General features: G+C 50.0%; 6 protein-coding genes across 6 annotated transcripts; 3 read left to right on the plus strand and 3 right to left on the minus strand.

Moving 5' to 3' along the window:
* Positions 1-995: 995 nt before the first annotated feature.
* On the plus strand, positions 996-3,105 carry TrAtP1_006282 (uncharacterized protein; the record flags this gene model as incomplete). Its single annotated transcript, XM_014082908.1, has 6 exons — positions 996-1,171; positions 1,227-1,366; positions 1,419-2,074; positions 2,147-2,486; positions 2,546-2,904; positions 2,959-3,105. The coding sequence occupies 6 exons, from the start codon at positions 996-998 to the stop codon at positions 3,103-3,105; spliced, it is 1,818 nt and encodes a 605-aa protein (XP_013938383.1).
* A 687-nt stretch (positions 3,106-3,792) lies between these two features.
* TrAtP1_006283 (uncharacterized protein) lies at positions 3,793-6,999 on the minus strand. The gene is made up of 3 exons (XM_066113050.1): positions 6,705-6,999; positions 6,509-6,629; positions 3,793-6,424 (listed from the first exon to the last, which is right to left on the minus strand). The coding sequence occupies exons 1-3, from the start codon at positions 6,940-6,942 to the stop codon at positions 3,907-3,909; spliced, it is 2,877 nt and encodes a 958-aa protein (XP_065969136.1). The 5' UTR covers positions 6,943-6,999; the 3' UTR covers positions 3,793-3,906.
* Positions 7,000-9,021: 2,022 nt separating this feature from the next.
* On the plus strand, positions 9,022-12,371 carry TrAtP1_006284 (uncharacterized protein). Its single transcript, XM_066113051.1, has 21 exons — positions 9,022-9,251; positions 9,325-9,335; positions 9,402-9,458; positions 9,530-9,558; positions 9,625-9,645; positions 9,696-9,734; positions 9,793-9,971; positions 10,030-10,056; positions 10,206-10,237; positions 10,291-10,527; positions 10,713-10,748; positions 10,807-10,903; positions 10,951-10,999; positions 11,053-11,089; positions 11,142-11,176; positions 11,230-11,234; positions 11,292-11,353; positions 11,412-11,474; positions 11,529-11,669; positions 11,724-11,750; positions 11,801-12,371. The coding sequence occupies exons 1-21, from the start codon at positions 9,218-9,220 to the stop codon at positions 11,852-11,854; spliced, it is 1,272 nt and encodes a 423-aa protein (XP_065969137.1). The 5' UTR covers positions 9,022-9,217; the 3' UTR covers positions 11,855-12,371.
* TrAtP1_013349 (uncharacterized protein) lies at positions 12,352-14,849 on the minus strand. The gene is made up of 2 exons (XM_014082911.2): positions 13,641-14,849; positions 12,352-13,588 (listed from the first exon to the last, which is right to left on the minus strand). The coding sequence occupies exons 1-2, from the start codon at positions 14,777-14,779 to the stop codon at positions 12,592-12,594; spliced, it is 2,136 nt and encodes a 711-aa protein (XP_013938386.2). The 5' UTR covers positions 14,780-14,849; the 3' UTR covers positions 12,352-12,591.
* A 562-nt stretch (positions 14,850-15,411) lies between these two features.
* TrAtP1_006285 (uncharacterized protein) lies at positions 15,412-15,564 on the minus strand (the record flags this gene model as incomplete). The annotated part of the gene is made up of 1 exon (XM_066113052.1): positions 15,412-15,564. One exon carries the CDS (start codon positions 15,562-15,564, stop codon positions 15,412-15,414), a length of 153 nt encoding a protein of 50 aa, XP_065969138.1.
* A 2,531-nt stretch (positions 15,565-18,095) lies between these two features.
* Positions 18,096-20,571, plus strand: TrAtP1_006286 (uncharacterized protein; the record flags this gene model as incomplete). The annotated part of the gene is made up of 2 exons (XM_014082912.2): positions 18,096-19,857; positions 20,015-20,571. 2 exons carry the CDS (start codon positions 18,096-18,098, stop codon positions 20,569-20,571), a joined length of 2,319 nt encoding a protein of 772 aa, XP_013938387.2.
* Between the last annotated feature and the right edge of the window lie 5 nt (positions 20,572-20,576).

The raw sequence follows: 20,576 nt of genomic DNA on the forward strand, positions 1-20,576 counted from the left end.
AACCACCATTAATTGGAAAACAATGAGAAGCGAGTGGCAGCCCTGTATATATATTGGTTTCCCATTTATGTTTAGCTTGGTGACTTGGAGGGTGATTGGCAGCCTGCATCTTCCTTTGCTACCATTGACTACCATCTCTTCCTCTTATGTAATAAGAGAGTTTATAGATTAATAGGTAGTATTGGTGGAATTTCAGCTGCTGCAGCCGCGACCGCAAAACTATTGATCGGAAGCAGAGAGCAGCAAAAGAGGCTTATCGTGGGGAGCTGAGACAGGGGTCTGACAGAAAACTATTGGAAGAGAGCTAAGCTGAATGTAATAAGAGAGCTTATAATTTAATATGTAGTACTACTAGTAGGATTTTAGCTGCTGCGGCTGCAACCGCAAAACGATTAATCGGATGCAGAAGAGCAGTAGAAGAGGTGGTGGCGCGGCTTATCGCGGGGAGCTGACATATGAAGGGGTCTGACAGAAAGCGATTGGAAGAGAGCTCAGCTGAATTGGCGCTATAGGTTGGAATGCATGAGGTCTCAAGGGAAGAGGTGCACTTTGGGCACGTCTGCCACCAAAATGACAACAAACTCAGCTGCTTTCCGAGCGCCTCTGCAGGCCCCCTGCAGCCTCCGCTTCCGAAAGGCAGCCAATAGCTTTGCAAACCATTCGCGGCAGGGTCATCCTCCAGAGGTGGTCGGTCAAACTATTCACACGGCTGTGGTCGAATCAATTCGTGATTATGAGTTGTAGGGTGCAGTGCAGAAAAGCCAATCACAAGTCACAAGTCCTGCCAAAACAAGACAGATAGAGGTCCAAATTATTGGAGAATCATATATTGAAGTGGAGTTTTGAACATGACCGGGACCTGCGATATAAAAGCGTCCATAGTTCTCCCCGTATTGTTTTCGTATGACTCAACAGATAATCATATTCATAGACACGATTGAACACTTTAAAAAATTTATTAAGCTTGGTACTATCACATTATTGTTTCGTTCACCATGGCAATCCACGACCAGACTCCGTCGCATACAGACCCTAGCTCTCACAATCGAATCGGCGAAGAGCCTCTCGACCCTGTTCAAAAGTCAAAGCAGGCTAACATTGGGGGATTCCCTGTTCCTGGCGAGCAGAATCCATCTGCTACATCTGTCATGGTTCAGGACTACTTTGTCAGGTTATCATCACTCTTTGGCCGTGTGCTCGGTACGCCGATACTGACGTGACTTTAGTAATAATACCTGGGAAAATATACGTTCCTATGGCAAGTTTGACTACATTGTGATTGGATCCGGTTTCACCGCACTTGCTTTCATTGATGAGGTGCTGAAGCATGATAAGAAGAAGCGAATTTTGTGCATTGAAAGAGGTGGTATGTGTTACTGAATGAGTCTTGGAACGTTGTTGATACTAACTGCTAGTAGACTTTTGGCTTCCAACGCACTTTCAAAACCTCCCTCTACCATTTAAGGCGGTGCTCGGAGGCCCATCGGAAACCTATCCTTGGACACTTTCTACAGAGACGTTCAAGACGAAGGAGCTTGGCTTCCTCCATGGATCATGCCCATTTTTCGGCGGGAGGAGCACCTTTTGGTCTGCCTACACCCCACAACCTACTCAAGACTTGATGAGGGACTTCCCAAAATCCATGATTGATGCGTCCAATGAGGACGGTTTCTGGCATGCTGCTGAGAAGTTGCTCAATGTGATACCAGCTGACAAAATAAGAGACGGCATTTACTGTGAAATGCAGAATGCCATTGATGATCTCCTCGGGAAAAAGCTAGGTCAAATTCGCACTGCTGATTCTGTCGGGCCAGCTCCCTTGGCTGTTGGTCCCAAGTCGCACACATCCACCATGCGCTTCAACAAGTTTTCCGTTCCTGGCCCACTACTTGCGCTGCAAGAAAGTCAGCGCAAACTTGCTGATACGGGAGAAGGACGGTCATTAGAGCTAATGATCAATTGTACTGTCGCCGGACTTAAAAAGGACGATGGAGGAGTCGTCCGAGCTGTCGAAACCAATCGGGGTGTGCTCTCGTGGACTGACGATGATACAAAAGTCGTTTTATGCGCTGGAGTAAGTTGCTTGGATACTACCCGCATTATAGTCGTAAAAAAAAGAAAGAAAAGATTTTGACATCCATCACAGGCCGTTCCTAACGCCACGTTACTTCTCAACTCGTTCGAGGAGTGTCGCCCCTCGAATGGCAATGTTGGCAAACGCCTGACAGGTCATGTCCGGTCAAACATTGCAGCACGTATTCCACGTGAAGCTATCCATTGGAATGGGAATGATTCACTCCAGCTTGCTTGCACATATCTTGCTGGAAAAGATCCGGTTACACATCGCCAATATCATATTGGGATTACTGCGATCCATAGTCCCAATCCAGAGGCTGACGCCGAGGACGCAGGGCGGGAATGTCCTGACTATGCCGCAGCCGCCTCGGATGAGCAGCTCAAGGGCTCTGAGAAGCATATTGTGTTTGGTAAGCACGTACAGTTACCTGCAATCTTCTTTAGTGGTTATACTAATATGAAATGGCAGTCTGCTCGGGATTGGGTGAGCTGGATGAAGACAATAGAAAGAATTGGGTCAAACTGAACAACACGCCTGATCCTACAACCAATGTCACCGTACAATATACATTGTGCCCAAAAGATAAAAAGATGTGGGATACTATGGACGAGGCAATCTACCAAACAATTGAAGTTCTTTCGGGCAATCAACCAAAAGTTATTGAATACTGGGACGACAGAGCTAATAAATGGGTCGAAAACAAGCCCTCTTCGGAATCAGTTCGTGCGCCCGGAGTGGTACATGAGGGAAGCACGGCTTTTGTTGGACGCAAGCAGAAAGGCGGCTCGTTGGACGGCTTATACCGACCACATGGGATTGCTAATGTAGTGAGTGCACCCATTAATTCCCGTTACAAGCTTCAACTAACAATGTACGTCTAGTTTGTTACGGGTGGAGCGGTTTTCCCCACGTCAGGAAGTTGGAATCCGACAATGACAATGTGCGCGTATGCACAAGACCTTGCAAGGAAGCTTGTGAGTCGTCCGGGCTTGATCCCGCCATCTCAGGACTATGAGGAACCGAACTAGCCTCAGAACTCGTATGTGAGTGATTAGATTTGGTCCGTATCAGTTGCCGAGGACGGAATTTCTCCAGTACTTGCTGTAAGCATCGAGAAAGACGAATAATACTACATGTAGCTCAGTGTTGTCAGCTTTGATTGCGGCATCAGCGGTCTTGTGTATCTCATCAAGGTGCGACTAGATATGTTCTAGCACTTATGGTCTCTCTAGATGTTGTTAGGACATGGCTATCATGATAGGGAATAGGGATATTGATAAGTACAGTTATGCTAAGCAACGGGCATCTTGTAATGTCTCTTTTCTCTTTCTCTTATTCCGAAAATGGTTAGCAAAATGAGTTCGGCCTAGGTCGTGCAATAACAAATACAACCTCTGTTATAATAGTGATCCTAATCTCCTTGCTAATTAAGAAGTAATGTTATTAATTTATTACTATTTCTGTAATTTCTTGCCGCAGCTTTAATAACCTCCAATCTAATCTCTTCGCTAGTCAAATAGCAATGCCATCACTTTCTCATTAAAATTTGTATTGTAAAGATTATGAGGCCGGTTATCTTCCAAATGCTGCTGCTTCTTAAGCGGTCCTATTATAACGTGAAAAGGGGAGGATCCATTTATGTTAATTCTCATCAGAAATTGTTAAGTGTATAAGCCGCCAAGTATCCCTCGACGGGCTCATGTATTTTATTAGATCCCACAATCAATATATATATCGTATGTCTCGTCAATGTATCATCTCGCTATGCGGCACGTGAAATCATTCCGTCATTACCTCATATCACTCAAAATCACTCGTCTCCGCCCTCATCAACTTTGCTTACGACCAAAAATCTCCCCAAAGAACTCTCGTAACTTGTCTCTCAATTTCGGCTTCGGCGTTTGGTGCTGTGGCTCACTTGCGACGGATGTTCCGCTTGTATCACCACCGCCGCTACTAATAGCGGCTCTGTTCTGGTCGGCTTGCAAAGCGGGCTGAGAGATTCGTGATTCGAGGATATGTATGACTTGCGTGAAGTAGGTGAAAAAAGGGTGCTGCCTCGAATATTTCACGCTTACTATAAAATTTACGTATTCCACCTCATTCTTAGTCTTGCAGAGACAATCCAGCCGAAGGGGATATTTCTCCTGAGTCAGGAAGTCTAAGAGATCTAGTCGCCCCTCGGGATCGTGAAACCAGGATTCACCGAATATAACGTTATTCAATATTCCATAGTAGTGAGCTGCGGTTGAGAATAGGTCGAGATTCTCTTGCATCATGTGTTTTAGATAAGCATGAATGGGAAATCGAGCCGATACTTCGAGGAAGTTGGCGCAAGATAACGTCTGCCCGATCTGCTGCATCATATCCGAAATAATATTTTGAAAATCTGAAAATTCCACCCAATTCTCCCAGTAGACGCCCGTGAGTCGTGTAAATTTGCATTGCGTAAATCTGTCTAGAGTTGGCTTGGTGGTAAGAATTACACTCAGCGCTTGACCCTTGACGAAAAAGATGAAAGGGTTAAAGCTATGATCCGCCGCCGAAGCGATGCTCGCCCAGTTATCACTGACCCAATCGCTTGCCGTTCGGTGCATGTAATCCACGCGAACATCTTCCGGTTTTTTGGCGTGGACGTCAGAGCTAGACACACGCTCTGGTAAGTGTGTGGTACGGCTCTTCAGTCTTGGTTCCAAGGATAGATCTTGCATTTTTTTAGCCGGGCTATTATATTCAGACACACGCTCTGGTAAGTGTCTGGTACGGCTCTTCAGTCTTGGTTCTAAGGATAGATCTTGCATTTTTTTGGCCGGGTTATTATATTCGGGCACACGTTCTGGTAAGCGTCTGGGGAGGCTTATGGGTATATGGCCGTCATAGCTAGACACAAGCTCCAGCAAGCCTCCGGTGCGACTCATTAATTTTCGTTCCAAGGACTTGATGACGCCCGTCAGAAAGGTGCTCGTGAGATTGACTGTGGCAAAATCAACGGGTAATTCCTTATCACCGAACCAAAGGGTCAGAGCAAACAGATCAGTTTCCAGCCGTCGACAAGTGTTCATAAGCAGGAAATATGTTGATGCTTCAGCGCGAAATCGCTTGCTGGTTCGGTTCCAGATGTAACGGAACAAGTTGTCAACCTCTTTCGGGAGGTTATTAATGGTGGCTTGTAAGTCTGAGATGTTGGTCCCTTCCTGTAGCGCGGCCTCTAACATGCCCGAAACAACAGATACCCAAAGAAATACGCCCTGTGACTTGTCCACAATGTCTGTAATGATTTTACGAGCTGCCTCTGGATCAGTCGCGGCGAAATCATAGTAGCCTGGGCTAAGCTCAAGCTGCTCCTGGACAAAGGACTTAATGTCTTCTCTAGTTAAGTTCTCAAGCTGTAACATAGGGTTGTTGCCGTACTCGTCCCTAAAGACGTTCCATGGTCGACTGCTTATGCAGATCTTTACCCCTGGCTCGGCGTTGGCGTCGCGGAGAAGACGAACTAAATCGCGGTGATCCTCGTGTTGGTCCTCGGTAAACTCATCCAGGCCGTCAATAAGAAGAGTGAGTTTCACTTTATCCCCGGTTGCGGATAGCAGATTCCGGAAACCAACCTTCAGGTCGTCCCTCGTCAGGTCTGGCAATTTAATGTTTCCATTAAAGGATTGGAGAAGAAACCACCGAGCAGGGAAGATGTCGATGACAAGTTGAGGCCGCTGCTGGATGGCCTCAAAGAGGAGTGTTTTAAAAAGACCTTCCTGGGACTTCTGGAGTCTATTAGCTCCCGAAGTCCAAGAGAAAAAGCGAACAATCAGGAGCTGGGACCCAGTTGCCCACTCCTGTAACAAGTCTTTAAACCTTGGGTCTTGTGAGATGAATTTGGTTAGCGTGGACTTCCCGGCACCCGGTTTGCCTGTAATCCAATAGATATCTGGGGAATCTCCTCGCAACCAGGGCGGAAAGCTTGACCAAAGAGCACGGCCATCTTCCAATATCCGTGGCTCGCGGAATATCCATTCGAAGGTTGCCTTGTGTCGCTTAGGAATGCTTGTCTCTCGATGGCTTATGGACTCAAAGTATAGACTCTGACACACTTTGTTGACCTTCCCATCATCCTGCTTCTCGTCGAACACGGTTTGCTTTGCATATTTGCTTGCATTCCACTTATCGCTAAGCACATAACGCACCATTTTATCTGTCTCTGCCTGGTTGCTTATGGGCCACTTGTCGATGAGGCCAATGATATCCGTACTAAATTGCTTGGTAGTGCTGTCGATTCGATCCAGAGTGGCAATCATATTGGCTTGTTGCCTCGCAAACTGACGCAACTCTACGCCATTTTCCCGGGCTTCATCCCTAATCAACCATAGGAGCCAGGTCAGCCCGGCTCTTTGAACTCCTACTGTCAGATGTTAAGAGAAGGGTGGGAAGGTGACTGACAGTAACATATACAGCATAGCCACGTTCATCTGCTGGCGGATCTCGCCCAGGCGATTTGCTAGCTTTTCAATATCACTAGCGGCTGCGACCTCTCTAAACATGGCCCTTATAATATCCGCAGCTAGTTTAATTTTAGTAGAGCCTTTAGCCTCGAGCTTGCTGAGAATGCTCTGAAGCTCGTCGTTGGTTGACATGCATTCACCATGGAGACGGACATAAATCTCTGCTGCCGACCCTTTATTCTCGCCGAGTTTGGCCCCAATGTCATCGGCGAGGCGTAAAAGATCCTGGGACACGACGGATAGCTCGATGTGTTCCAGATATTGGCCAGTGGGAGACTTATACAGCTCATGCGCACGTTTTATGAGGCGGTAGCCGAAGTCGGCAAACTGTACCACGGCCGCCGCAACGCCGAGAGCGCTCACCGCATCCATGTCCGAGCGATTGCGAGCTATAGTTAAGATAAACTCAAGGGCTGTCACAATATTGTAGGAAACGGTTGAAGTTTAGGTTGTTGTAACACTTCAACCATATAACCCCGCTTTGCTGCCCAAGGTATCTTTTTTGTCTTTGATGTGGTTGGTTCACTCTTCAGCCGCTTCCAGGGCTGAAGCCGGCACAATCTTGTTAATGCCCTTTTCTACCCGGCAATTACTCTCTACCATTTATTCATATAAATCCAACTTTAATTTATTACCCTGAAGAGCTGATATCAGGTATGATGAGGAGTGTCACGACACAACATGTTACTAGTATAACGTGCCCCACCACCGAGCGGAGTCCTTTCATCACATAATACCTATCCATTGAACATTCAATTTAACTACTACCAAGATAATATATCTACTATAATAGTATCCAAAACTGATTAAATTAGATACTTCTGTATTATCTCTGCAACTTCCTACATTATGACCATGATTGCCGCAATTTCTACAGCGCTGAGCCTTTACATGACCTCGTCTTCCTTGCCCGCTACTCTTGCGTTCTTCCACCATTATCTGCTCATTAACATCCTTCTGATTTAATAAATCAAGCCCTTGAATATTAATAGAACTTCCAAGCCCTACATGTTTTTTTTTAGACTTGATTTGCGGCGTTCGCTTAATTCTTCATTTGCTATACGGAGTGTAGAGACCTCTGCGGATAGAAGAGCCGCTTAGTGCATAATAAGTTACCCCCTTCGTAAATTGGTCGATAGCAGCTACTATTGAGCTTGGAGAGCTGTTTTCATGAAAAGAGGTGCGAGCTTTTATATTCTCTGATTGTAAGCCAACCTCGTACGCATTCTGCGGTGTTTTGAGACCCAAGGCTACGTAACTATAGGCAAAGTCTCTGGAGGTGTTGGTGTTCGTAATAGCACGTCGAGCTTTGTAAGAAGTCTCTGAGGATTAAGCGGCAATATACCAGTCCCTGAAAATCCTCCTTAGATGTGTTTTTTTAAGTAATTTAAGTGAAAAGGGCTGTACGAAAGGCGGAAAGAAACTCGGGCTTGGCAATATGTGTAATATGCGTATGCATTAAGTTCCCAATTCGCCAACCATATAACCGCTTTAATGGTCCAAAACAGCCGACATCTAGTAGTTAAAGTAGATAAGAGGAAAAGGAGACATATAACTTGTAATAATCATATACTCCTTGCAGTAAAACTAAAAAGATTTGGGTGGTAACTCTCATGGCCATCAAGGATTAGCATTCGATATATGTCTTTCGTACGAGAGGCTGAATGGTAGTCAAAATGCTTTATCCAATCTAAATCGACCTCATCTGTTGTCCAGCCATTATTTGTTGTTGCAATACGCAAATCAACCGGAAGATCACTCTCGGTACCGATTCTCAAGATGGTATTGCGCAGCTAGTATGATAAATGGTGGTATTGCCCAGCCTGTTGCGCCAATGCCTTGGATAACAGTTGACCACTCATTACTACTAGGTTGAGCTAATTTAGCTCACGTACGGCCCTCTGAAGTCGAAACCACCATGCCTGGGAAGATAAGGCCCCGTCTGCTCTCCCATACACATGCCACTAACCGGCAGATTTCCAAGGGGAATGCCGCTCCAGCTGCTAGAACCAATGGTTTCCTAACATTTTTTCGTCTCATAGCCCAAATAATAATTCAATCATCTACTTCAATCTCTGTTGTCGCATTTCGTGTCAGTTAAGAATCTCTTAGCAACAACCGGTTATAAGTAAACTGAAGCCATCACCAGTCACATACGACCATAGGTAGTGGAAAATTCGGGGTCCCGTCTGCTCCCCCATAGACAAGCCATTAACCGGCAGATTAGTAGTTGAGTGGGTGACCATCAGCGAACACCGGCTGTTGTATGTTTTTGTTTTTTTTGCTTCTCTCTTTTTATTGTGAGAGGCGGTTATCGTGTATAAATGCTTCTGCCATCAACGTCGCCGCATACGCTTAGGTCAGATCCTTCGGGGATTATTCCTCGCTGTAATTGGCCGTAGAAATTGCAACCCCTGCCGCAGGTGCTTGATGGTGGGATGGAGGCGTAGCGCATGCAAGTACCCCGCCATGCAGTGCATCGCCGCCTATCGCATGTAATTTTACAGCGACAGGCTGCCCGCTAAATCGCGCCAGGCGGCTTTAACTCACTATGTCGCCTTTCGAGCAGCCGTGCCTTGTTACTTTGCCCGGATCGAGTCTTTTTTCTTCTCTGCATTCACAACGACGGCAATAAACTCTGCGCATCATGACTATCACCGTCATTCTTGGGGCCCAGTGGGGTATGTTCCTCTCTCTTACCTGCACCCAGCCGATGTCGGTTCCAGCTCGTTATACTGACCAGGACTTCTGCAGGCGACGAAGGCGTGAGTATTCAGGCATAACCACACACAGCCGATCACACCCAAGCACTAACGATATTGCGTACTCAGAAGGGCAAATTGGTCGATGGACAGTGCCAGGAGGCGCAACTCTGTGCCCGAGCCGCGGTAAGCACGACGCAGGCAGAATCTGGTCGGCCAACGGCTTTCATCAATCTCCAAGACTAATCAGCGTCAAGGGTGGAAATAACGCTGGGCATCTCGTGCGGTTGGTCGAATGTTTTCTATCGATCGATATATATACATATATCCTGTGTTGCTAATAGGTGCAAAGTGTAAATGGAGTGTCGTATAGGTGAGGACCAGCACACGTAAAAGGACTGGGTGGTGCTAACAGAGAGGCAGCTTTCACCTCTTGCCCTCTGGGCTGATCAACCCAACATGGTTCGTCAAGGATAAAGATTATCCAAGATGGTAACGGCGAGGCTGACAAGTACCATAGCTTGAATTTCATCGGTTCCGGCGTAGTCTTCCACGTCCCAAGCTTTTTCAGCGAGCTCGCCGAACTAGAGGCCAAGGGCCTATCTGCGGTACATGATCGGATCCTTGTTTCTGACAGGGTCAATGTCCTCCTGGACCTGCACGTAGCAGTGGATGGCCTCGAGGAGAGGGAGCTTGGAGGTTCGTCTCATATTTTCCAACGTTGTTGTTGAAGAACAGCAGCTAATGTCTACCCCAGACGCAGCTATTGGAACAACGAGACGCGGTACGCTACCCCCAGGATTCCATGCCGGATAATCTTTCCGTTTCTGTCACTTGGTTGCAAGCCTTGCCAAATCTCAATAGCTGGGGCAAGATCGGTCATCGTCGTGCTAGCGACGCTGTGTAAGCAACGAGGTCTAACACCCGCCATAGGCATCGGTCCATGCTATCAGACAAGCAGAGCGGTAAGAGATGGTCGACTATGACAAAGAAGCGGACTGTGCGCTAACTTTCCCAGCGGACTGGCATCAAAATGACGGACGTTTTCTATCCGGACCTCTTCGAGCAGAAGGTGAGGCGCTTAGCTGATGGCTATCAAAAGCGCTTCGGAGAACTGTTCGAATACGACATCGAAGCCGAGCTGGCTCGTTTCAACGAGTATAGGGAGACGCTGCCGAAGTACGTTGTGGACGGCGTGTCCTTCATGAGATCCGCACAGGAGAGCAATGCGAATATTGTCATCGAAGGCGCAAACGTAAGGTTCTCATCCCAAGACTCAACGAGTAGTACTAAGTCATTGGTGGGACGAGCGCCATGCCCGTGGTCTCACAATCCTCTTCCCTTGTCCCACAAGCATCCTTAGCTCGGGGCAGGATATAGTGTCCTGTGAAGGAAGAGGGTTCTGAGACTTCGTGCTTGTGCTTGTTCCCAATTGAACAGGCACTGATGTTAGATGCTGATTATGGCTCTTACCCAGTAAGTCTCCGTCAACTTGGCCTTTCAGTTTACACTTGTGCTCATGGTTTAACCATAGTTTGTCACCTCTTCAAGCACTACGCTTGCTGGTATTATTGGCGGACTCACACTGAACCCAAAGAACATTACAGAGACGGTTGGAGTGGTCAAGGCTTGTATGTCGATTACTCCAAGGTCGTTAATCACTGCTGACTGGCGACAGACACCACCCGTGTCGGGGCAGGGGCCTTCAAGACCGAAGATACCGAAGAGTGCGTCTTAATTGCCAGCTTGAACCCACTCTGAATTTGACTGACAATCTCAGGATTGGTACCAAGCTCCAGGAGATTGGACGCGAATGGGTGAGGCTATAAGCGCCCTGGAGGTCGAGCTTTTACCGCTGACAAGACTTAGGGAACGTCGACTAGGCGCAGACGCCGATGTGGATGGTGAGTTTTCATCATGGCTCTTAGCTGCTGACAAACTTACTGACCGTTTTCAGGCTCGGTATGCATAAACTTGAAACCTTGAGTAGTATAAAATACAGCTAACACCTACACACAGACCTTGTTGTTGTCAAATACAGTAACTCGATCAACTACTACACCAGCCTGAATCTCACAAAGGTAGACACTACCCATGGCATGCTTGTGATACACGTCGAAATGCTCTAACATTCTGCAGCTCGACGTGTTGGATACTTTCGAAACGATCAAGATCGCCATCGCTTACACGATCGGCGGGGAGGTCAGTGATCAAAGAGGTCATGATGGATTGTGGAGATGCTGACCGCTTGGACAGGAACTGGACTCTTACCCTGCGGATCTTAACATCCTGAACCAAGCTGAGGTGGTTTACCACGAGATGCCAGGCTGGCAAAAGCCGACCACTAACGCGAGGACCTACGACGATCTCCCAAAAGAGGCCCGCGATTACGTCGAGGTGAGCATATTCACCAGGGCTAGCATAACCAACAGTAGCGCTAACCACCAGCAGTACATTGAGAAGTTTGTCGGAGTCAAGGTAGGTGCGCGCGCATACTGACCTGCACTGCAGTTACTAAAGTTGAGCAGATCAAGTACATCGGCACTGGTCCTGACCGTGACGCCATGATCCAGCGCCCCTGATTGCGCGACGTCGAGGAGGCACTCGAAGTTTGACTTGAATCGCGCGCAAAGAGTGTTGGCTGCCGAAGTCATTCGGTGACCCGAAGAAGAGGGTGTGAATTCTGGAGAATAGATTGGATTTCTCATAGGTAGGCCATGCCTTGGACCACAACTGATAGGTACTCGACCCGCCTCCTTTCGTGTACGTTCCGCGGGTTATGGAGCATTCTGGGTGAGAATGTCCCTGGCATTGCCAAGTTGAGTTCCCGTATCGTATAGATCGATGCCGAGAGCTTCGATGAAGGTGCCTCGGCTGAGATAAATCTTGGTTACCGCAGAACCGGTACACTATCGCTGTTTACTACATTCCGTGACTGAGAAAAGGTACATTTAAACCCCCATGTATACACGAGGTTCCGTAGCATGCGAAGTAGAGAGTATGTCCTACGAGTGAGGGCTAGGCTGGGCTGAGCCAAGGCTTAGAGTAGATGATGCAATAGGGACCACACACGAAAGAGAGCAAAGTAAATATCATTCCTATTAGTATTATGGCCATGCCTTATTTTTTATTTCGAACATATTGTTTTTTATTTCGAACATAACTTTTGCTCAACTCCGGATATTGTTACATAGTATCAAGGATATGGGGTGGTGGATATAAGGCAATGATACGCATTTCGTGATGCTGCCCAGTCAGTCGATGGCTCATGAGGCAGAGGAGGAGATGGAGATGACCCATAATTAGAAACCATAAAATCTTACAAGTCGCCAGCAAACCCTCCATTGGCAGCGAAACGCAGCTGATACTCCCTCAAATCAGCCCAGTGTCTCAGTTCTTCCTCTTCATCCTCCGCAGTCATCGTCTCTCCAACAGGGCCTGTCTTTTCAAGTTTCACCAATATGTCAAGTAGTTGTGCCAACGCCTCCTCTGATTTGATGGCAAACGGGCCTTTCCTTTCGGGAGCATCATTCAGCAGGGTAGAAGCGACCTGGCGGATTTTGTTGATGAGAGACCCTCCGTTTGGCTCGAGATTTCGCTGTGAGATGGATCCCAGCACTGTCAAGAGGTTTTGGACAATGATTTCTCTCTCAGCAGACATGAACTCCAAAATCTCTTTGTCGTCTGCATTCTGAATGACGTTTTCCTCTTCGCTCGTATTCTCAACTTCAAGGGTTTGCTGCTGCTCGCTGAGGTGAACGTCTCTTAGGTTGAAGTATAGCTCCACAAAGTACGATCGCGTGGCGAGTTGTGAGACAAAGATATTGGCTTTCTGAATCTCGTATTGGAGCTGTCGACGCCTCATGGGCTGGTTCTTGATGATGTTGCGCACATCGTGTGGTGGCTGCGTGTTTGGCCATACAGGTGGGACATACTGAAGGCCGGATTCTTCCATGGCAGCCAGTGGATTTGATTCGTCTGCAGGGTTGCCCAGCTGGAGCTCTGGGGGCAGATTATCGATGATGCTCTTTGCAGCCAAAAGACCATCTCTAAGAAGAAGTCTTTGGTCAGCCCAGGGGAGAGTGCTCATGCCATACGCCAACTCCAAGCTGACGACGCCATTCATGGTAGTGTAGATGTCGATACCGAATCGAAAGCCTGTGAGAAGCGTAACACTGCCCTCCGCTTGGTGAATAATTTCATTTGCAAGAACACAAATGTCATCAACATTCTCAGGATAAGCGGGGTAGGGGAGATTGGGTGTTGATGGAGCAATGACAATGTCTGTGTGAGAGGCGCCGAGCTGGGAAAAGGAGCTGGAGGAAGTTAGCGGCCAATTGGTTTCCAATATGATGAAAAACGACTTACCGAACGCCCAACAGTAGGCACCAGAAGATGCGCTTGCCAATCTGGTCCTTGACATGATTGAATGGCATCGGATCAGGAGCAAAGTTGTCACTCCCAAAAGTAGGAAGTTCTCCAGGATGTTTAGGTCTGCTGAAGCCGAGCTCTCGCAGGAGTGTCAAAGTCTCAGCCATGAATTGACGAGATGCATTCCATTGCAGAGTATAGCCAGACGCCAACCCGAGAAAGTAGCTGGTAGCAGCATCATCCAGTGTTTTTGGTTGTTTCAGCACCCATCTGCTTCCGCGTGTGAGGAGGGCAATGTCGCGGCATTTTTCAATCATGACTATAGCCTTGGGGAAGAGATGCGTGCTATGCTGAGCCTTGAGGTGTTCCCTGGCGCTCCGTGGAAATGATGCGACCAAGGCACCAATCATACTGGCCAACAGTCCCAGGAACTCAGGTTTCGTTCGATCCTCTCGGTTCGCAAAAGACTGACGGAATGTTGGCTCGTGAGGAAACGGAGCAAGCGGATGGATATATGTAAAGAAGTCGTCCACGAGAAGCTCCAGCACGGGCATTGGCGCAATCGCCTCTGCATCCAGCACGCCATCCGTCGATATGGTCATGAGCGTCTTGGCAGCATTCTGAGGCGACGGAGACGATGGGAACCCAGGAGGCACCACCGCTGTGTCAATGCGAGATCTCTTAGCCGCTTTAGCCGCCTCGGCGTGTTTGTTTGGCGGCCCGCGTCGCTTGGTTTCTCGGTTGAAGGTGCAGTCAACGCCCAGCTCGCGACAAGGGCGGCAGGGCATGTTGGCGTCGTCGCATTTCACCTTGCGCATGCTGCACATGTCGCAGGCGCGTCGGAGTCGCGTCAGCTTGGGGTTGATGGTCGGGTCTCTCATGACGCCCCCGGGCCCAGCAACGAGATGCTGCTGCTGGAGCTGGGGCGAGGGCATCCGCAGCTCTGGCGCCGGGGCGATGGGCACCCCGACGGCATGAGACTGGGCAACGGCTTCGGCGGCGGCATTCTGGAGCGGATGGTGGTTCTGGATGGCCTGGGCAGCGTCGCTGGCAGCCTGCAGGATCTCCAGGCCGTTGCTGGCGTAGGCGTGGGCCGTTGCGTGCTGCGACGGCGACGGTGGTGGAGATGCCGACATGGCGGTTGGAGCGATGTGCGAGGTCAGTTCTCGCGATGGCTGATTGTCGGCGGATTCCCGGATGTTGTGGGATGTTGAAGCGAGGTGACGCCGATACCGAGAGGAAGCGAGAAAAAGATTGCGGAAGGAATCGATATGTGTCACGTGACTAATGTGCAAACGGCGTGCGGTATAGGGTAGGCGTCTTCCATTATCTTCGTTTGCAAGATGCCATTCAGGTGCTTCATACTCTGTATAATGGCAGATTAGATATTTCTTCTATTTGCATTTCATCAGTTCAGTTCGTTCTTGGCCATTGGTTGAACTGATATTTTCTAAGTGTGCCGTTCAACTATACGACAATCTACATTTGCAAGCTACAGCGGCTGCCCTACATGAGATTCCACAAAGCGTAGAACCAAAATAGCATGGGAACCTATCAATCATGCACCTACGATTCTATCACAAGGTGCAGTACCAGATCCATTTAGCTACGCATATGGCATCATGCCTTTAGTATGATTTGACGCATTGAACCAACTGGCGATGTCGTCGATATTCTTGAAATGTACGCGTAAGGTTGACGTAGCCGCCCAACACGCGATTCGCTAGCCTCGTTTTCGAAACCAGGCTGGACCATCGTGTCTCAGTGCTCAAGCCAAGAAGTTTCGGCTATCCGCAGATCTGTTTCTGCGTGAATCGACAGCCGCAAGATGCTGGCCAATCCTGGCTTTCGCAATCATGACGCGCGACATTTTTTCCTCCTTGGCCTGTGTGTGGCCGACAAAAGTCACTCGCATCCACATCTTTGCGGGATGAAGTGGGTAGCATTTGGTAGCGCCTCAGAAAAGCATGTGAAAATATTCCATGGATTTTGCGGGTTGTGGAAAGTTTCACGTGGCTTGAGCTGCTAAAAACTAATGATAGCTGTGATAGTAGCTATTAGTATGGGGATAGGCCAACGACAGATACATAATGAAAGAACAAGCCAGAGAATCTAAACGTGCGCCTTGTTGGTAGTTGGACATTGATATTCTGCCCCAATGACAGCCTGTGGGTAAGTTGCTGCGTCATTAGCAGCGCATTTTTTCCCGCACGGCTGCCAGGGACAAAGCAACAGCAGTAGCGCTGGAAATGGATGACAGGTACGGAGTAATATAGCCTGCATGCTTCTAATTCAGAGTTTTCTCGAGGTGGTAGTGCAGCTGGGCAAATTGGCACTATGCCGAGCCGGTGCCAAATATCCGCCCGCAACATGTCACGCATGCCATTACTGTCCAGCCTCCAAGAGACTCAGCTCCTAAACCCGGAAGCTGGAAGGACTCATTTTAAAAGTAATCCTCATGGCCCGTCACATGCTCGTTCACCGCCGCTCATTTTAGATAGCGGATGTATGTATGAGCACGAGCAGGTGCTAAATATATCGCCAGGACCGATTTCTCCTGAGCAAGCTCCTTTTTTCCTTTTTCCCATCCACGAGGAGAAAAAGGGGTGGTGTTTACCAGCCTGGGGGAACAGACAATGGCCGCTTCCCCCGCCCATCTGCTCCATACGGAGTATCTCCGCCGGGGACCCAGTCACAGCCTCGCTAATACGTGTTCTCTGGGTCTTTGTATAAGTGCAGCTCAGCTTCACGAGCTGTCATGAGCCTGGCCCGTAGTCGACTCTCCGAGACGCTTGCGCTGGAACTGCTTAGTGCTGGTCCACTAGACCACTGCCCAGGCTGCTGGAGAGGTGCGTTTGATTAGCATTTCGTAAGCCAAAAAGTTACCAGCATTTGTCTTGAGCCCGAGAAAGCTTCTCGCAACTCGGAGAGCTGAAAGGCTAAATCGACATGGCCAGATGTCTGCAGGCAAGCGCAGGGACTGCACCTCCAGGCAAATGCCTAGACTTTATTCGGGCCGAGGGGTGTTGTTGAAGGAGCCTCTTTGAGTGAATTTCTGGCCGCGATGTGATTAAACAGAGTGGTATCTACTTAGTTGGGTGTGAGTGTCTGGTGGTGGTTGTGTGCGGGCTGAGGTTGTGAGAATCTGGGCGGCGTTGGTTGTGCCAATCCCGGCCTCGATGCTGGCCAATGGCACGCCATAAACCTTGCAACGCTCCGTATCCCGGATGCTTGAATGATACTTTGTACCTACCTACACACGGCAATAGGCCCAGTCAAATGCTAACAACGCCAGAAATCCGTAGAACAAGCTTCGAGCGACCAGGGACCACGACCCGCTGCTGGAGCTCCCGATAGGGCGGCCGTCACCAGTCGTTGTGAATCGATGGAAAGGAGATGAACGCTTCCGTCGCCCCTAGCAGTCGCGAGTAGTATTAGTATGAAGCCACACCTTTTTCTTTTCCAGCCCAGTGCCATTCTTCTTCCTTCCTGCTCTTGTTCCTGCTCTTCATCCTGCTCTCCCGCTTTGCGATCTGCGCAGTCACCAGCCGTGGACTTGAATTTGAACCCGTTGCTGGCATTTTTGCGTTGGCGACTCTTCCTTCACAGAGACACCAGACCCCTTTCAGGCCATCTCTCGACCTGCAATAGAAGGTACCGAGGCGCTTGAAGTGCGCACCCCGCCACCAAGAAAGCCTGAGCTTCACTAGACTTCCAAGGCAATTAGCACCAAAGTCTCAACGGCGTCTAGCACTAAAGTAAAGATACCTGCTGCCTAACACCCGCTGCCGCCAGTTTGCCAGCTGCTGACTTGTACCCCTCCCCCTCCTCCAGACCTCGTCAAGACATCAAGACATCGAACGAGCACCGATCGCTGCGAAACTCCATCCCGTCCTCGAGCTGTCTGCGCGCGCAACGGCATAATGGCGCGCCGTGAGTCTCTGTCCGAGATTCGCGCCGCCAATCCCGAGCTCTCCCTGACCGGAAACATCATCTCCGCGACATTCAACATCCCGCATGCCGTGACATACCACAAGGGCGGCGCCTGGGTGAGTTTCTTCTGGCGGAGGAATCTGCTGCTGCGACGGGGACGGGTGCCAAGATGGATGCCGTGAGGCGTGGCCTGACGCTCTGCTGCGCCGGACATGCGATTGTCGGCGCACAGGAGCACGCGCCCGTCTGTTGCCGTGTTCTGGCCCTCGCCTGTGCCACTGGCACCTCTTTTGCCGCTGCTTCCAAAATGCGTGATACTGACCAGCTTCGCTACGCAGGACCTCAAGCCCCGCCGTGGCCAGTCCGCCCTCATCGATTCCTTTGCCTATCTTTCCTCCGATGCGACGCCGTGGACTCACACCGTGGTCGCCTGGACAGGCGAGATTGGAAATCCCGACGACGACCCGCTCTCTCCTCCGGATACTCCCTCGGCCACGGTCACAGCCGTCACATCGGTGAATGCGCTGTCGGCCCCCGTGCCGATTGATGCCACAACACGACTGCCTACGCCCCCCCCCTGTTGATGGCCTTTGGATACCAAAGGCGGACCAGACTCGGTTGGAGCAGCAGCTGTCCCATAGCAAGACGATCCGCACAGTGCCTGTTTGGCTTGCTGATGAGAGCGAGGCTACCGACGATGGCATCATGCTCAAGGACCAGGCCCGATGGCGGCGATACGCTGAGCATGACCTCTACACGCTTTTCCACTACAAGCAGCACGAGCCTACGGATGGTCGCAAAGAGCGCGCCCAGTGGGCCGATTACTACCGCATGAACCAGAAGTTTGCCAACAAGATTATTGAGAGTTACAAGCCAGGCGACGTAGTCATTGTTCACGATTACTATCTCTTGCTGCTGCCCAGCATGCTGCGCCAGCGTGTCCCGAACATGTACATATCCTTCTTCTTGCATTCCCCCTTTCCCAGCAGCGAGTTCCTCCGATGCTTGCCTCGCCGGAAAGAGGTGCTTGAGGGCATCCTCGGCTCCAATCTCGTGGGCTTCCAGTCATACAGCTACTCCCGGCACTTCCTCAGCTGCTGCACTCGCATCCTTGGCTTCCCATCCGATACTCTCGGCATCGATGCGTACGGCACCAGGGTGCAAGTCGGCGTATTCCCCATCGGCATTGATGCTGCCAAGGTGGCGACGGCTGCTTGGGCAGATGAAGTGAACGCGAAGCATGCGGCGCTACTGAAGATGTATGAAGGCAAGAAGATTATTGTCGGACGAGACCGGCTGGACAGCGTTAGAGGTGTCGCCCAAAAGCTTCAAGCATTTGAGCGATTCTTGGAAATGTACCCCCACTGGAGAGAAAAGGTGGTTTTGATCCAGGTGACGTCGCCCACTAGCGTGGCGGTCGAAAAGGACGATCCGGACAACAAGGTTGCCAGCCGAGTCAATGAGCTCATCATCAAGATCAACGGTGAATATGGCAGCCTCGGGTTCTCGCCTGTACAGCACTACCCTCAGTACCTCAACCAGGCCGAGTACTTTGCTTTGCTTCGGGCAGCAGACATTGGCCTCATCACATCGGTACGAGATGGCATGAACACGACGAGCCTCGAGTACATCATTTGCCAAAAGGATAACAATGGCCCTCTTATCCTGTCAGAGTTTAGTGGCACAGCCGGTAGTCTCCGCGATGCAATTCACATCAACCCCTGGGACATCACCGGGGTGGCGGAAAAGATCAACACGGCTCTGACCATGCCCAGCGAGGAGCGCACTAAGATGCAGGCTAGCCTCTACGATCATGTCACGACACAAAACGTCCAGTCATGGATCAGCAAGTTTGTTCGCAAGGTGCATACTGCGCTGGGCGAAAGCAACTCGGCCAACTCGACGCCCTTGCTTGATCGAGCTCTCCTGCTATCCCGTTATCGCGCGGCAAAGAAGCGACTGTTTATGTTTGATTACGACGGAACCCTCACTCCGATTGTACGTGAGCCGAGCGCGGCGGTCCCGTCAGAACGCATCATTCGCTACTTGAAGTCGCTTGCGGCGGATTCTAGGAATGCCGTCTGGATCATCTCGGGCCGAGATCAAGAGTTCCTTCAGCAGCATCTGGGACACATTTCTCAAATCGGATTCTCTGCCGAGCACGGTAGCTTCATGAGGGATCCTGGCAGCGAGGAGTGGATCAACTTGGCAGAGAAGTTTGACATGGGCTGGCAAGCAGAAGTCATGGAGGTTTTCCAGAAGTATACAGACCGGGTTCCAGGTTAGTGCCCTCCAGAGCAAGCAAGCTCCCCATGGGGTGGACAGATTACATCGCCGCCTATCGCGTACATCTTTATAGCAGTAGACCGGCGGTGTTTCTGCCCCTCCCCACTTACTCCCTTTTTGCCATCAACAGAAGCTGACTTGACCATTTCTAGGATCCTTCATAGAACGAAAGCGCTGCGCCCTGACATGGCACTACCGACTTGCCGAGCCTGAGCAGGGGATGCACATGTCACGCGAGTGCCACAAGGAACTGGAAAGCGGGGTGGGCCAGAGATGGGAGGTCGAGGTGATGCCTGGCAAGGCTAACATTGAGGTACGCCCGACCTTTATCAACAAGGGCGAGATCGCCAAACGGCTGGTGGCCACATATCACAACCCGGGAGCTGCACCGACAGACAAAGACCCACACCCCGGAAAGATTGAGTTTGCTCTCTGCTCCGGAGACGATTTTACAGATGAGGACATGTTCCGCAGCCTTAACGGGGCTTCAGGCACCGTTCTGGACGATCAGCACGTCTTTACGGTGACTGTGGGGGCAAGCACCAAGGTGACCTTGGCCAAATGGCATCTCCTGGAGCCCGAAGACGTTATCGAGTGTGTGGGATTGCTAGCTGGAGCTGGCGACCCAGCCAGCCTCGAGCGCGTGGGAGAGGTGAACCTAGCAGCTCTGAGTACTGTGGAGGGACACATTCCCGAAGAGGAGCTATGAGACAC

The sequence above is a fragment of the Trichoderma atroviride genome, chromosome 3 (genome assembly GCF_020647795.1).
Source record: "Trichoderma atroviride chromosome 3, complete sequence".
NCBI classification, from domain to species: Eukaryota; Fungi; Ascomycota; class Sordariomycetes; order Hypocreales; family Hypocreaceae; genus Trichoderma; species Trichoderma atroviride.

Excerpts from the sequence above, each read along its gene's own strand:
- TrAtP1_006283 (XM_066113050.1), bottom strand. The coding sequence starts at position 6,942 with ATGGATGCGGTGAGCGCTCTCGGCGTTGCGGCGGCCGTGGTACAGTTT. Across the intron at positions 6,630-6,704 it reads TGTCCGTCTCCATGGTGAAT|CTGCGGATATTATAAGGGCC; the intron begins GCATGTCAACCA and ends AAATTAAACTAG. Across the intron at positions 6,425-6,508 it reads GCTATGCTGTATATGTTACT|GGATGAAGCCCGGGAAAATG; the intron begins GTCAGTCACCTT and ends ATGGTTGATTAG.
- TrAtP1_006284 (XM_066113051.1), top strand. The coding sequence starts at position 9,218 with ATGACTATCACCGTCATTCTTGGGGCCCAGTGGG. Across the intron at positions 10,057-10,205 it reads TATTGGAACAACGAGACGCG|GCATCGGTCCATGCTATCAG; the intron begins GTACGCTACCCC and ends CACCCGCCATAG. Across the intron at positions 10,528-10,712 it reads TTGTCATCGAAGGCGCAAAC|GCACTGATGTTAGATGCTGA; the intron begins GTAAGGTTCTCA and ends CCAATTGAACAG.
- TrAtP1_013349 (XM_014082911.2), bottom strand. The coding sequence starts at position 14,779 with ATGTCGGCATCTCCACCACCGTCGCCGTCGCAGCACGCAACGGCCCAC. Across the intron at positions 13,589-13,640 it reads TGCCTACTGTTGGGCGTTCG|CTCCTTTTCCCAGCTCGGCG; the intron begins GTAAGTCGTTTT and ends AACTTCCTCCAG.